The sequence below is a fragment of the Microtus pennsylvanicus genome, chromosome 1, assembly GCF_037038515.1.
Source record: "Microtus pennsylvanicus isolate mMicPen1 chromosome 1, mMicPen1.hap1, whole genome shotgun sequence".
Lineage (NCBI taxonomy): Eukaryota > Metazoa > Chordata > Mammalia > Rodentia > Cricetidae > Microtus > Microtus pennsylvanicus.
In genome coordinates this window covers 128,437,237-128,453,884 of record NC_134579.1, presented here as the reverse complement: position 1 = coordinate 128,453,884, position 16,648 = coordinate 128,437,237, and the positions used below count along the sequence as shown (strand labels likewise).

Below are 16,648 nucleotides of genomic sequence, written 5' to 3'. Positions count from 1 at the left end.
GCCGAGGAGGCGGGATCAGTCTCGAGAAACAAGGCTTCCGAGTTCCGTTCTGCATTCTAAACTACAATTCCCACTAAGCCTTGAGGCTACGTGTTGCAACCGATTTGTGTCTTCTTATTGGGCCCGCCGAGGAGGAAAACGTTTTGATTGGCTGAGGGTGGAGTTTGTATGGAAGGTTTAGCGCCACACCACTGGTTGCGGCTGTGGGGTGTTTGTGACTCCAGGTGTTCTTTCGCGGTGAGTCTTAGCGGGAAATTTTTCTTGAGTGTTTGAAGATTCCAATCGGGTTCTCAGGGTCTTATGCAAAGGAACCCTCCGCAGCTTCCGCTTTATCTGCCTGGTTTTGTGTGCGAGGAGGCGCTGTGCGCAGGCAGCTCTTCCTTTTTTAGTTGCTCTTCGAGGAGAAATTCTTTTTTCCATGTTACAAGCTGAAACAGGTCTGGACACATGGGAAGGCACAGAGTAGCAGAGCGAAGTAGTTTCGTAGTAAGTATTATAAATGTTAGTGATCATACCAGGCCCTTGATTCATTCTTTCCAAATAGTTACTGAGACTTCAGTCTTCGCTGCTAGGCTCTGCAGAAACTGGAGAGGGTAAGCAAGTTTGTGGGGTAGGGTGGTAAGGAGGCAACCAGCCATTCTCAGCTTCTGTACACAAAGGAAAGGCCACTTATACACATAAAGCTGTGTAACTGGCCGATAATCCTGGAATTTTGCTGTGATTTGGGTTTTTTTTCCGCTCATCAACGGCCCTGCCTTTCTGAGATAGGTGGTCATAATATGCCTGTTCCTTTAAAAAATTTTTATTTTTTTCAAGTCGTTTGTTAAGTCCGTGCAGTGCGCACGGAGGCCAGCAGAGGGCATTGTATTCCAAGAGCCGGAATTACAGGTGTTTGTGCGTTCCTGGATGTGGGTGCTGGGGTGTCTCTCCAGCCCCTTCATATACCCATTCTTCATTTTGTATGTTTGGTGTAACTGGGCGTGGAATCCAGGACTTTGCATCCGTTAGACAAATGATCTACCATTGAGTTATATCCATGTTCACTTATCTTTGGGTAGAGATTTATTTTATTTTAATTGTTATGTGTGTGGGAGTGTGCACATGTGATTGCAGAGGCCGAGAGCGGGCTTCAGACCACTGGAGTTGGAGTTCCAGGCAATCTTGAGCTGTGCTGGGAACAAGAATAGTATGTGTTTTCCTGCTGAGTCATCCCTCCAGCTTCCAATCTCCAGTCTTGAATTTTAAGCCTTGTTCCTCTGCTCTCACCTTACTGTTGGACTCTTGTTTTTGAGGTCGGATATGAAGAATCAACAGTTCCCCAGCAGCACTTCCTCAAAGGCCTATGGTGGTGGTGCCTGTTCCCAGTCCCAAGGTGGCACTTTCTCTCCATTGCACGATCTCTCCTCACAGTCTCCAGGCACATCCAGTTCCTCCACCAGCACAGTGCCATCTTCCAGCCAGTCCTCACATTCCAGCTCTGGGACGCTGAGCTCTTTAGAGACAGTGTCCACTCAGGAACTCTGTTCTATTCCTGAGGACCAAGAACCTGAGGATCCTGGTCCTGTCCCTTGGGCTCGGTTATGGTCTCTTCAGGATGGATTCTCCAATCTAGGTAAGGCATTTTGGTATATAGTGGAGTGTATTGTTCAGAGAAACAGAGGTGATGGTTAGGCTGTTGCAACTGAAATCTCAGGGCCCTGTGACTGGTTAGAGGTGAGAAAAAGTTTAAAAAGTAAAAATTAAAAAAGAAAAAAAGGCTGTGATGGCATGTGTGGGCTGTCATTGCCTGTCGTGGGCTCGTTTCATTACTTCTGGTCCTCCTGCCAAGGCTTGTCTTATAGGACACCCTTTGGACAGTTTTACATCATGCCCGCCTCCCAGACTGCGCACATGTTCCCTATTCTGAAGCCTGGCTAATGCCTAAAAGACAATGTTCTGTTTCCACCCAGTCCTTTCGATTCCTCTTCACTTAACAAATTCTCCTTGAGATTTTAGGAACCCGCTGCAACGTTCCTTCCCTATGAAGCTGTTCAGTTTCTTCTCCTTTGGACTCTAACGAATGCTTTCCATCCCTGAACTGTGTTGCATTTTAATTTTCTGTTTCTCATGTTTCTTCTCAACTCAGTGGTAAATTACCTGAAACCAAACTCCATTCATATTAATCCCACTTCCCAGTCCTTGGCATCTAATAGATGAACCCCAGTTTTGCATTGCTATGGTCTTGGCACAGTTGGCCTCCTATGGCAGATGAAGAAATTGTGTCCTTCATGCTTACCAACACGAGACCCTATGAGTACTAGAGAGCCTACACTGAGCTACATATGCTGTCCTATCCCTAGCTACCTTATTTTTATTTTCGAATAGAATCTTGCTAAGTTTCATAGACTGGCCTCCTTTTTCTTTTTCTTTTTTTTTCAGAGAAAAGTTCTCATGTAGCCTGGGTTGACCTGAACTCACTATGGCACTGAGCCTGGCTTTGAACTCTTGATCTTCCTGCCTCTACTTTCCTTTTTTTTTTTTTTAATCTTTATTTATTTATTATGTATAATATTCTACCTGTACGTAGACGTGCAGGCCACAAGAGGGCACCAGATCTTGCTGGGTATTGGACTCAGGACCTCTGGAAGAGCAGCCAGTGCTCTTAACTACTGAACCAACTCCAGTCCCCTGCCTCTACTTTCCAAGTGTTGACATTATAGGCATACTTCACTTTCACTAGGCTCTACTCATCTGTATTTTTTTTTTTTATTTATTTATTTATACAATGTTTTGTCTGTATGCGTGCAGGCCAGAAGAGGGCGCCAGACCTCATTACAGATGGTTGTGAGCCACCATGTGGTTGCTGGGAATTGAACTCAGGACCTTTGGAAGAGCAGGCAATGCTCTTAACCACTGAGCCATCTCTCCAGCCCCTCATCTGTATTTTATTGTGGTTTTTTTTTTTGAGAGGATTTCTCTGTAGCTTTGGAGCCTGTTCTGGAACTAGCTCTTGTAGCCCAGGCTGGCCTTGAACTTACAAAGATCCACTGCCCGTGCCTCCCAAGTGCTGGGATAAAGGTGTGCACCACCATCCCTTAGCTACTCATTTGTTTTTGAGACAAATTCTGCAGCCCAGGTAGGCTCGCAATTCACTGTGTAGTTCCTCATGGCCTTGAGTTTGCATTAATTTCCTTTTAGCCTACTGAGTAGCTGGAATTACACATACCAACCATACCTGGTTCAAATTTACACATTTGTTTGTGGATATCCAGAACTATTTCTGAAAGATGTTTGTGTTATTCAGTGTTCTCTAGAGGAACATAGGTGAAAAAATGAATATATATAATCTATTTATATTTAATTACTTGTCATTATTATTAGAGTGGCTTACAGACTGTGGTTCAGCTAGTCCAACAATGGTTGCCCATGGGAGGTCTAGGAATCTAGCATTTGTTCAATCTGTAAGGCTGGAAGTCTCAGCTGGTTATCAGTATACACCAGGATCCTGTTGAAGTAGGCTTTAATGCCAGTGATGGGATGGACTTGCTAGTAAGAGTGAGAGCGAGCAGGAAAGAGAGCAAGCTTCCTTCTTCCATGTCCTTTAGCTGTTGGCAGAAGATATGGTTTGGGGTAAAGGTAGATCTTACCACCTCAAAAGATCTAGATTAGCCAGGCATTGGTGGTGCTGGGAAGCAGTGGCAGGCAGAGCTCTGAGTTTGAGGCCAGTTTGGTTTTCTAGATTGAGTACCAAGATAGCCAGGGCTACACAGAAAAATGCTGTCTTGAAAAACGAAAACCACACCCCCATCCTGACCAGAAAAAAAAATTACAAGGGGATTTATTAATTTGGCTTATACAATATGGCCTGGATAGTCCATTAATAGTTCTCTTCATGCTGGGCGGTGGTGGTGCACACCTTTAATCCTAGTGTTTGGGAGGCAGAGGCAGGCGGATCTCTTTGAATTCGAGGCCAGCCTGGTCTACAAGAGCTAGTTCCAGGACAGGCTCCAAAGCTACAGAGAAACCTTGTCTTGAAAAACAACCAACAACAACAAAAATAGTTCTCTTCATGTTGCAGAGACTGAGAGCTTAGTAGCTGCTCAGTTTGCAAGCCTGGATGTCTTAGCAGTTCTAGTTTGGTATTGACAGCTTGGAGGATTCCTAGAGAAATGGAGGTCAAAGAAGCAGCAAAGGTTGGCAGCAGAAATAATGGGATAGATGCACTTAGTAGCAAGAAAGCAAGCAACACTGTTTCCCCTTCTTTTTCTTTTTTTCTTGCTTTTTTGAGACAGGGTTTCTTCTCTGTGTCTGCCTGGAACTCAGAGATCTTCCTGCCTCTGCCTCCTCAGTGCTGGGATTATAGTTGTTTCAGTATACCCAGCAAGAATGAACGTTAATAGCCATATTATCTTTAATCTATGACTGTGTGGCATCTTCCCAGAGTTTAGTCTGAATTTAGTCTAGCTTCTTTGTACAATGTTTTATACATTTCAATATACAAGTCTTACTCTCTTTTTTGTTTTATGAAACCTAGGCTGACCTGAAACTTGCTATGTGTGTTAGGCTGGCCATTAATCTCAACCTCGTGCCTCTACCTCACAAGTGATAGAATTACCACTATGCCTGACTTTGGCTTTTTGGAGACAGAACCTTAGTCTATAGCCTATCCTAGCTTGGAACTCACTAAATAGCCTATTTATTGTAGCCTTGAACTCATAGCAGTTCTTCCTTGGGCTCCTGCATGTTGGGACTATAGACATAACTACTATACCTTGCTAATATATTTTGAGCAATTCTGAACCTGCATTTATAAGGGGTATTGGTGGTATGCTGCTACCACTACCACATGGAGCTGCACTCTTGAATAAGGTATCAGGAGAGAGTAGACAAGGAATTAAAATAAGGGCCCATCTTTGCAGAGTATCAGTGCACGGTATTGTTATGATAATAGGTAAGGTAGTGAAATGGAGGTCTGCTTGTGTGGAAAGCCTATGGGAGATGTAGTCCAGACTCAGTTTTGGACTTTCATGTGTGTACACATGCAAGAGGAGAGAGAGAGTGTGTTGTGTGATCTGTTCTTGGGGAAAGCAAACACAGGAGAGAGGGAGCAGGGAGTGTTGTGATCCTGTTCATGGGGAAAATGAACAGTTGTTTACTTACCCCAGATAGGGAACTGATGATGACAGGACATAGTATGGATAGCACTGAAGTTTTATTGGAGTTACTTAGAGAAATATGGATGAGAGGTTACTTAAAGAAGCAGAAATGTCTCAAAGACAGCCGCATCACCAAAGGTTCATCCCAGCATGGGTAACAGCTCGCAAAGCTACCTGGAGCACACTGTACACAGCCTGTAGGCAGCTCAGCAGGTTCAAGGGTGTCCTATCCCAATGGCTCAGTTGCTCTCTGCCTCTTCCAGGCATCTCGTCTGGTGTTTGTTTCTTCTGGGCACCTTGATGGTCTGAGAGTCTTCTTTGCAGCTTGTTTTGTCTTTTGGGGAGAGAGGGACTTAGGGAATCTGGTCAGAAGTTATTTTCATTTGTTTACTTTCTGCCTTAAGGAACTTCCTTGCAGTATGGAGTTGTTTCTTCTTTAAAACAACCTATTGTTGGGAGCAGGAGAGCTGATTCAGAGGTTAAGCTGCTCTTGCCAGAGGACCTAGGTTTGTTTAATTGCCAGTACCCAGGTGGCAGCTCAAAACTGCCTGTTAAGTCCAGTTCTAGGGATCTAACATCCTCACACAGGTATACACATAGGCAAAGCACCAATGCCTATGAAGTAAAACTTAAAAAAATTATTAAAAGAAAGGAAGAACCCGTTATTTTTGCCTTTTTATATATATCCTTTGCTAAAATATTTTGTCGTTTCTCCTTCCTTTTTGCATCCTGTGACTTAAAGAGCTTATCTCCAAGGTGGATGTTTTACCCTTTGAGGAAGCTGCTACACAACAGGAATATTGTGTGCCCGGCTTGCTTGGGCAGTGAAATTGAGACAGTGGGGCTAGGGGTAGTTAGCAAGGGGAGTGGTATCTGTTACTAGGCTGGGGGAGGCAAGTGCCTGGACCTGAGTGTCTGGCAGGCCATGAAGATTGTAGATTTTATACTGAATGTAGTAGGAAGCCTCAGGAAGGTAATATGCAAGAAATTAGATACAATTATTTTTCAAAATCATAAAATTATTTTAGATGTTTTAATGACTGCTTTTCATTTCATTGTATGTAAAAGCCACCAGCTATTTAACCCTGTTAAAGTGTTACAGCCTGTTGTGGTGGCACATGTCTGCAATCTTGGCTTGTGGGAAGCTGAGGCAGAAGGATCAGGAGTTCATGGCTAACCTCAGCTACAAAGCAAGTTCAAGTGCAGCTGAACTATGTGATACTCTCAAATAAACAGATAGGGTTAGAGATGTGGCTCAGTTGGAGCACTTGCCTAGGATGCACAAAGCCTTGGGTTTCACCTCTAGCACCACATAAACGGGTGTGGTTGGCCCTGTTTGCAAATCCAGCACCAGGGAAGTTGAGGGCATATGGATTAGAAATTTAAGGTCATTCTTGGCTACATAGAGAATTAGAAGCCAGCTGGGAGTGTATGAGACTCTGCTGTAAACACCAACTAACCACACCCCAAAACCTGCTATAAAACGAAGCAATTGTATGATTGTCCCCCCACCCCCTTTTTAAATTTTTTTATTTTTTAGTTGTTGCTGGGAATTGAACCCAGGGCCTTGAATATGCTAAGCACACTGTGCACTGATCTCTATCTTAGTGTTCCCCAATATTTAATTTTAAAGGTTTTGGTGATCAAGTCTATACTTTTGATTGCTTTCTTACACACTTCTTTTTTGACAGTCTTTCTGTGTAGGTAAGAGTGGCCTTGAGCTTGTCCTCTTGTGAGCCTCCCAAATGCTGGGGTCACATGTTCACCTCTTCACAGAACTGGTTCCTCCCTACAGTTAGCACGATTGAATGTTTAGTGTATGAACTTCCAGTCCTCTCCTGTGTGCTTTTGTATTAACAGACTGTGTTAGCGACAACTACTGGTTTGGGAGGGATAAAAGCTGTGATTATTGCTTTGATGGACCACTGCTGAGAAAGACTGAGAAGTATCGGACGTACAGCAAGAAGCACTTCCGCATCTTCAGGGTAGGTGAAGGTTACTTCTCCTTGGAGGTCTGGTGATCTAGCCATTGCTCTTGGGTGTCTTGCAGTATTAATCCCTGCTGTTCAAACATGGAAATTAAGCAGGGTGGTGGTGCTGGTGGCGCATACCTTTGATCCCAGCACTGGGGAGGCAGAGGCAGGTGGATCTCTATGAGTTGGAGGCCAGCCTGGTCTGCAGAATGAGTTCCAGGACAGCCACTGTTACACACAGAGAAACAATGTCTTGAAGAACAAAAAAAAAAAAAAAAAAAGAAAGAAAGAAAAAGAAAGAAAAGAAAAGACCAGCAACAACAAAACCCATAGAAATTAAATGTTTTCTATTTCAGGAAATGGGCCCAAAAAATTCTTACATTGTGTATATAGAAGATCACAGCGGGAATGGAACCTTTGTAAACACTGAGCTCATAGGGAAAGGGAAATGCCGTCCTTTGAGTAACAACTCTGAAATCGCACTTTCTTTGTGTAGAAATAAAGGTAATGTTATTGTCATACTGTTAATGGGTTTTCTTTAATTTCTCTGTAAAGGGAGATTTTTGTGACTTCATAGATTATGCTTTAAATCAGTCAGATTAAGTTAGCATTCAGTAGCATTCAGGAGTTAACTCTCTTGCCTGAGTTGTGCTTTTAATTTTTTTTGAGACAAGGTCTCACTATATGGCTGTCCTGGAATTTCGTGCTTAGACCAGGCTGGTCTTGAACTCAGAGATCTGCCTGCCTCTACCTCCTGAGTGCTGAGTTTTTTCTGTGAGTGTGTGTGTTTGTGCAGGTGTGGAAGCCAGGGGGTAATATACGATGTCTTAATCTATCTTATCTCCAACTTATCTATTTACATTTATTTGTGTGTATGTGTGCGTGCAAGAGAGAGAGATTTTTGTGTGCACATGCAGACTTAGATGTTATATATATAGGGTCAGAGAACAACTGTTAGGAGTTGGTTTTCTTCCACTGTGGGTTCTGGGGTTCAAACTCAAGTCATTAGGCATGCATAGCAAGTTATATTATCTACTGAGCTCTCTTGCTGACTCATGGATTAAAAACAATTCACTTTGGTCAGGTAGTGGTGGCGCACATCTTTAATCCCAGCACTTGGGAGGCAGAGGCCGGTGGATCTCTGTGAGTTCAAAGCCAGCCCGGTCTACAGAGCAAGTTCCAGGACAGTCCGTACTGTTTTACAGAGAAACCCTGCCTTGAATAACAAAAACAAAAATAAACAAAAAAAATTTATTTTGTATTACGTGATAAATATAATTCTTTATAGTCTGTTTAATTAAACTTTAGAACCAGTTTTCTAACCATGAATTAACGAGGCCGTTTCTGTCCTTTTTCCCCGTAGTTTTTGTATTTTTTGATCTGACTGTAGATGATCAGTCAGTTTATCCTAAGGAATTAAGAGATGAATACATCATGTCAAAAACTCTTGGAAGGTAAACTTTGTTTTTCTTTATATAATAAACTGAACCTCCTTTTTTCTTTTTTATTGGTTAGTTTTTTTGTACCTGATTTTACAATACTGTTATTTATAACGTAGCTGTTTGTTGAACTTTGTGGTAGATGTATTACTGATTTATTTGACAATGGTCAATTTAAATAAACTTCTTTTCCTTATAAATTGTAGTGCTCGGATTAGCTTGTGCCACTAGGGCCATGTTCATTGATAACTGTGTGTGTTCATATGCATGTGTATGAGGATAGTTGCATAAGTAGTCCCGAGGTCAACATCTTCAGTGACTTCCCACTTTATGTTTTGTAGCTCACTGAACCTGGAGCTCGCTGACTAAGCTTATGTGGCTGACTAGCAAACCCCTAGGATGCTTCTGTCTTTTCCTCTTGAGCAGTGGGATTAGAGACAAGCTTCTTATGTAGGTTCTGGGAATCCAAACTCTGGTCCTTGTGTTTGTATAGCAAACATTTTATACACTGAACTGTCTTCCAGCTCTTTATTTTACTGGAACTGATTAAGAAATTTTTGAGATAGGGTCTCACTTTGTTGCTCTGACTGGCCTAGAACTCACAGAGATTCTCCTCTATCTCCTGAGTGGTTGGATTAAAGGTGGGCACCACCATTCCTGGCCCGTTTACTTTTCTCATGTAGCTTACCCTGGCTTCAAAATTACTATGCAGTCAAGGACAGTCTTGAACTTGATACTCTTGCCTCAACCTCCCCAGACAGGATTCCAAGCCTGCCTCAACATACCTAGCTATTGATGACTTTTGAGAAAAAGCTTTTCATGACCTGTGATTCATGGACCATATAATTCACATGTGTGTATATGTGTGTGCATTCATGCCACAGTGAGTATATGGAGGCCGGAGGACAACATGCAAGGGTCAGTTCTCTACTTCTACCATGTGATCATGTTTTTTTTTAAACTAGAACTTTACTCATTTTATTTGCTTAAGGTTTAGGGTCAATGATTTTTAGCTGGTGTTCTTGGGACACCTTAGGGAATCCAGAATTAATCAAGGCCGGGCGGTGGTGGCACACGCCTTTAATCCCAGCACTCAGGAAGCAGAGGCAGGCGGATCTCTGTGAGTTCGAGACCAGCCTGGTCTACAAGAGCTACTTCCAGGACAGGCTCCAAAACCACTGAGAAACCCTGTCTCAAAAAAACAAAAAAACAAAAAAAAAAACAACAACCAAAAAACAGAATTAATCAAAGGGCTAATTTTTGGAGAACGTTATATCATTTTTATATATTTCTGAAAAGTTGATAAATTCATGTTTTTGTGCATATTGGCAAAATCCGTGCCTGTCATCTATAGATATCACCAACATTTCTATGCCAATTTACAGTTGCCAAAATATCACTGTTGCTAGACCCTACTGTGTTCATAATGGAATACATATTAGTATTTCTGTTGTTTAGTTCATTGTTTTAATTAATTAATTAAATTGCATTAATTAATTTTTGCTTGCCAATCCCAGTTCCCCAACCTTCCTCCCTCTCCTCCTGCTCCCCACACCTTCCCCCTACCTCACCTCCCGAAATGTTCCTCAGAGAGGGTAAGGCCTCCCCTGGGAAGTCAACTATGTCTGTCTCATCTCCTCGTTGAGGGAGGACCAAGCCCCCCCTTTTCTCCCCTGCCCCTGGGCCCATGTGTCTAGGCTGAGTAAGGTCTCTCTCCATAGAGAACAGGTTACACAAAGTCAGTTCGTGCGTTAGGGTTAGATCCTGGTCCCACTGCCAGTGGCTCCACACACTGCCCAGGTCACGCCGCAGTCACTTGTGCTCGGTCATATACAGGTTCCTCATTTGTCAGTCTGGTGTCAGTGAGCTCCCACTTGCTCAGGTCAAATGATTCTGTGACTTTTCCCATCATGGTCTTGACCCCTCTGCTTATATTATCACTCCTTCCTCTCTTCATTCTCTAGGAACTCGGCCCAGTAGTTAGTTGTGGATCTCCACATCTGTTTCCATCTGTTTCTGGAAGAGGGTTCTAGCTTTTCTGGGATTGTAGACAGTAGGATGTCTGTCCTTTGTCTGAAATCCACTTATGAGTGAGTACATAATATATTTGTTTTTTTTTTTAGTTTTTCGAGACAGGGTTTCTCTGTAGCTTCGGAGCCTGTCCTGGAACTAGCTCTTGTAGACCAGGCTGGCCTCGAACTCACAGAGATCCGCCTGCCTCTGCCTCCCGAGTGCTGGGATTAAAGGCGTGCGCCAACACCACCCGGTTTGGGTCTGGATTATCACACTCAGGATGGTTTTTTCTAGTTCCATCCATTTGTCTGCAAATTTCAAGATGCCATTGTTTTTTACAACTGAGTAGTACTCTATTGTATAAGTGGATCATATTTTCTTTACCCATTCTTTGGTTAAAGGGCATCTAGTTGTTTCTAGGTTCTAGCATTACAAATAATGCTGCTATGAACATAATTGAACATATGTCCCCGTGGTGTGAGTGTGCCTCCTCTGGGTATATGCCCAAAAGTGGTATTGCTGTGTCTTGATGTATATTGATTCCTAATTTTCTGAGAAATAGCCATACTAATCTCCACAGCGGCTGTACAAGTTTACACTCCCACCAGCAATGGATGAGTGTTCCCCTTACTCCACATCCTCTCCAGCATAAGCTGTCATCAGTGTTTTTGATCTTTGTCATTCTGACAGGTGTAAGATGTATCTCAGGGTTGTTTTGATTTGCATTTCTCTGATGGCTGATGGTCTTTAGCATTTCCTTAAGTGTTTTTCAGCCATTTGAGATTCTCCTGTTGAGAATTCTATGTAGGTCTGTACCCCATTTTTTAATTGGATTATTTGATAGTTTGAAGTCTAGTTTTTTTTTTGTTTTTTGTTTTTTTTTTTTTTTTTTCAAGGCAGGGTTTCTCTGTGGCTTTGGTTCCTGTCCTGGAACTAGCTCTGTAGACCAGGCTGGTCCCAAACTCACAGAGATCCGCCTGCCTCTGCCTCCTGAGTGCTGGGATTAAAGGCGTGCACCACCATCGCCCGGCATGAGGTCTAGTTTCTTCGCCACCACTGCCTGGCTCTATTTGCATTCTTCTACATGTTGACATCCAGTTATACCAGCACCATTTGTTGAAAATGCCTTTTCTTTTCCATTTTATAGTTTTAGCTTCTTTGTCAAAAAAAAGTTGTTCATAGGTATGTGGGTTAATATTAGGGTCTTCCATTCAATTTCATTGGTTCACCTGTCTATTCTTATGCCAATACCAACCTGTATACAAAGCTACAGTCAGGGATGGTACTTTATTGTACAGGGTTGTTTGAACTATCCTGGGTTTTTCAGTTTTTTCATATGAAATTTAGTATTGTTCTTTCGAGGTCTGTGAAAAATTGTGCTGGGATTTTGATGGCTTTGGTAACATTGATTGGTTTTGGTAACATTGTCATTTTTACTGTATTAATCCTACCAACCCATAAGCATAGGAAATCTTTCTATTTTCTGATATCCTCTTTAATTTTTTTCTTCAAAGACTTAAAGTTCTTGTCATAACTTAAAGTTCTTAAAGGTCTGTCACTAGTTTGGTTAGAGTTACCCCAGGATATTTTATGTTGGTAGCTCTTGTAAAAGGTGATGTTTCTCTGATTTTTTTTTCTTATACTGTTTATCATCTGTATACAGGGAGCTACTGATTTTTTTTTTTGAGTTAATCTTGTATCCTGCCACATTACTGAAGGTGTTTATTATCAACTATAGGAGTTCCCTGGTAGAATTTTTAGGGTCACTTATATATACTATTATATCATCTGCAAATAGCAAAAAATTGACTTATTTCTTTCTAGTTTGTATCCCTTTGATCTCCTTTTGTTGTCTTATTGTTCTAGCTAGGACTTCAAGTAGTATGTTGAATAGATATAGAGTGGACAGCTTTGTCTTGTTCCTGATTTTATTGGAATCGCTTTGAGTTTCTTTCCATTTTGTTTGATGTTGGCTGTTGGCTTGCTGTACATTGCCTTTATTATGTTTGGGAATGTTCCTTGTATTCCTGATCTTTCCAAGACCTTTATCATGAAGGGGTGTTGTAATGAGATGATCATGTGGTTTTTTTCTTTCAGTTTATTTATATGTTGATTACTTTGATGGATTTTCATATGTTGAATTATCCCTTTACTTCTGGGATGAAGCCTACTTGATCATGGTGGATGATGTTTATGATGTGTTCTTGGATTTGGTTTGCCAGTACTTTATTGAGTATTTTTGCAGTAATATTTTTCTCCCCCGTATGTAAAAGCAAAGTGCCTTTATTTTATGCAAGTTTGCAAACTTGGTCTCTCCGCATGTCCAACGCATTGGAATAAACGGAGAGCCTCAAGCTCAGTTAGAATTGGGTTTTTATAGTAGTAAAGGTGGGGGTGAGGGGTTTCTGAGGTTCAGGACCCTTGATTGGCTGACATTTGTCTAGGGGTGTCCTGGTGAGTGAGTGCTGACAGGTGGTCCTATCTGCAGCGGTTAGAATGTTTGATGGTCTGTTCTTGGGTGGTGGTTGGGTAATCTCAGCTTGTGGTTCTTCCTGCAAACAGGTATTACTTCAGGGTAAACTACTGAGACTCAGGCCTCTATTAAATTTTTCTATGGCTGAGTCCTACACTGGCAGGTGATAATGGTTGGAAGTAAAGAACTTCCTTTGGTTGATCTTTTCATATGTAGCTTATCATGGCTGGCTCCTACATTTTCCCCTTCACAAGCACATATGACAGGACCCAATCTTGGGTCCTGCTTGCCCCAGGTTTTAAGGAGATATGGAACTATTTAAATTAATAAGTCCATTAATTGACAACTCTGGAAATATTTTTCTGATATATCAAGGGACACTATAGGTAGTTATCTTGTCCCCCATGCCAGGGAGTTCCCCCTTGTCTCACTCAGTCTTTTAACCTATTTTGGACATGGGGCATGGGGTGACGTTTTTCTTTCTGCAACTACTTCAAGCTGACACTGGGACGTTGTTATCAAGGCCTAAGCAGGTTGATTGAAAGGATAGCCAAAGATGGGGGGGGGGGGATGTTTAGGCAATGGGGCACTCATCAGTCTCCGTTGAAGGGACAGGGAGCAGTCATATCAGTTGGCCTGGTCCACATCAGCTTTCAGGAAGTCCAGGGTTCACCGCATTCAGAGCAGGTAGTAGTCAGCAACTGATGCTTAGATGCATCTGCCATCCAAGTGGAAGCCTACTGAGATAAGTTTAATCTAGGAACAGAAGTTAAAATTTAGAAAAAGAGAAGATAACAGATGTCTGTAAACAGGAGGTATAGACTCACACCTTTGAGTCCTAGCTAACAAGTTGGCTATAGCTTTGTGGAAGAATCTGGATACCTTTTGCTATTAAATTGACATTATAACTGTCTTCACCATTAATACTGTCAGAGATCTCAGAAGGATAAATAAAGTATATCTGAATACAGACCAAATAGTTTCCAAAATCTATTAAATGACAGGGACCAGAGTCCATATACCTAGATCTCCTTAGCATTGGAGGCAGAAATTACAGTAATGTTTATGAGGGAGATTTTCTTAGTTGCATCTTTGTGTGGTTTGGGTATCAGGGTAACTGCAGCCTCATAAAAAGAGTTTGGCAGTGTTCATTCTGCTTCTGTTGTGTGGAACAATTTGAGGGGTGTCAGTATTGTCTCTTCTGTGAAATTCTGGTAGAAATCTGTACTGAAAACATCTGGCCCTGGGCTCTTTTTGGAAGAGAGGCTTTTGATGACTGTTTCTATTTCCTTATGGGTTATAGATCTCCTTAATTTGTTTATCTTATCTTGATTTAATTTTGGTATTTGGTACTTATCCAGAAAATTATTCATTTTCTTTAAATTTTCCTATTTTGTGGAGTACAAATTTTTGAAGTAGGACCTGATGATTCTCTGGATTTCCTTATTGTCTGTTGTTATGTCCCCCTTTTCATTTCTGATTTTGTAAATTTGTATTTTCTTTCTGCCTTTTGGTTAGTTTGTATAAAGGTTTGTCAGTCTTGTTGATTTTCTTGAAGAACCAACTCTTTGTCTCATTGATTCTTTGTATTGTTTTCTTTGTTTCTATTTTATTGATTTTAGCACTCAATTTGATTTTTTTCCCACTGTCTACTCCTCCTGGGTGAATTTGCTTCTTTTTATTCTGAGGTTTCAGTTCTGTTAATTTGCTAGTGTGGGATTTTTCCAGCTTCTTTATGTAGGCCTTTAGTGCTGTGAACTTTCCTCTTAGCCCTGCTTTCATTGTGTTCCATAAAATGGGTATGTTGTGTGGTCATTTTCATTGAGATTTAGGAAGTCTTTAGTTTCTTTTTTTATTTCTTCCTTGACCCAGTGCTCATTCAATTGAGTGTTGTTCAATTTCCATGTGTTTGTGGGCTTTCTGAAATTAGTATTGTTGTTGAATTCTAACTTTAAGCCGTGGTGATCTGATAAGATACATGGAGTTATTCCAATTTTTTTTGTATCTGTTGAGGTTTGCTTTGTTACCGAGTATGTGGTCAATTTTTGAGAAAGTTCTATGTGCTGAGAAGAAGGTATATTCTTTTGTGTTTGGGGGACATGTTCTATAGATGTCTGTTAGGTCCATTAGAATCATAACATCTGTTAGTTTCTGTCTTTCTCTGTTAAGTTTCTGGCTGGTAGACCTGTCCAGTGGTGATAGTGGGGTGTTGAAGTTTCCCATTATTATTAGTGTGTGGGGTATAATGTGTGATTTAAGCTTTAGTAATGTTTCTTTTGCATATGTGGGTGCTCTTGTATTTTGGGGTATTGATGTTCAGAATTGAAATATCCTCTTGATGGATTTTTCCTGTGATTGATTTTAGCTTGAAGTGTATTTTGTTAGATATTAGGATAGCTACACCAGCTTGTTTCTTAGGTCCATTTGATTGGAAAAATTTTCCCAACCCTTTACTCTCAGGTAATGTCTGCCTTTGTGGTTGAGGTGTGTTTCTTTTATGAAGCAGAGGGATGAATTCTGTCATCATATCCAGTCTGTTAGCCTGTGTCTTTTAGAGGCCAGTTGAGTACATTGATATTAAGGGATATTAATGATCAGTGATTGCCAGTTTCTGTTATTTTGTTGTTGTTTTAGTTGTTAGTGGTGGAACTATGTGCATGCTTCCCTTCTTTCGGATTTGCTGCTGTGAGATCATTTATTGTCTGTGTTTTTGTATTGTATATGACTTCCTTGGGTTGGAGTTTTCCTTCTGTTACTTTCTGTAGGGCTGGATTTGTGGATAGGTATTGTTTAAATTTGGTTCTGTCATGGAATATCTTGTTTTCTCCATCTATGGTGATTAAAAGCTTTGTTGGGTACAGTAGTCTGGGCTGTTATCTCTTAGTGTCTGCATAACGCCTGTCCAGGATCTTTTGGCTTTCATTGTTTTTATTGAGAAGTCAGGTGTAATTCTGATAGGTCTGCTTTTATATGTTACTTTTTCTTTTTCATTTTCATAAGGTTATTTTTAAGTTCATTTTCTTCTGCTTCATCTGCATTGGAATTTTCAGGTCTGGCTGTTGTAGAAGCAGTAGTTTCTGGTGGTGCCATGTTGCTTTGCTCTTTATGATATTGAGTGTATTCTTACCGTGCTGTCTGCCCATCTCTTCTTCTAATTGGAACAGGTGGAGCCTGTGCTTCAGGGGGCTTGTCTTCTACCATTTTTTGCTTCATTGAATGTTCCTTAGGCACAGCAGAGCCTCTGGTGATGGCCACTCGTAGAGGTCTGGTGGGGCCAGAGCTCTGGTGTTCTTTCCTCCAGATGATGGCGGGCCATGGTTCCGGTGGTTGCTATACCAGTGTGTTATCTCTTACAGAGAATGGCAGTGGATGCTGGCTGGGACACAGGTACTCTTTCCCAGAGAAACCTCATGTGATAGCTTCTGGAAGCCACTGCTGTCATTGTTCCTGGTTGTCGCTTGGCTCTGACTCTCCTGGCAGTCACTCGGTTGGCTTGGCTTTGGTTTATTAACTAATTAAATTAAGTTTCTGTCTTTTTTTTTTTTTTAAGACAGTGTAGCCCTTGTAGACCTCAAACTCATGGGCAGTTCTCCTGTCTTAGCTCCTGAGGGTTAC

The 16,648-nt window shown here is 41.5% G+C and overlaps 1 protein-coding gene across 5 annotated transcripts in view; it reads left to right on the top strand.

Annotated features, from left to right (window-relative positions):
• Nucleotides 1-158: 158 nt before the first annotated feature.
• Chek2 (checkpoint kinase 2) overlaps nt 159-16,648 on the top strand; it is a 46,402-nt gene continuing 29,912 nt past the window's right edge. Inside the window, exons 1-5 of one of the 5 annotated variants that reach the window (XM_075983805.1) lie at nt 159-237; nt 1,293-1,612; nt 6,996-7,120; nt 7,465-7,612; nt 8,472-8,562. In XM_075983805.1, coding sequence (XP_075839920.1) covers nt 1,300-1,612; nt 6,996-7,120; nt 7,465-7,612; nt 8,472-8,562 — 677 coding nt within the window. In that variant the 5' untranslated portion in view covers nt 159-237; nt 1,293-1,299. Of the gene's footprint in view, nt 238-261; nt 487-1,292; nt 1,613-6,995; nt 7,121-7,464; nt 7,613-8,471; nt 8,563-10,584; nt 10,638-16,648 lie in introns of those variants that run through there. The other 4 variants (XM_075983813.1, XM_075983825.1, XM_075983832.1 and 1 more) reach the window with 4 other exon arrangements.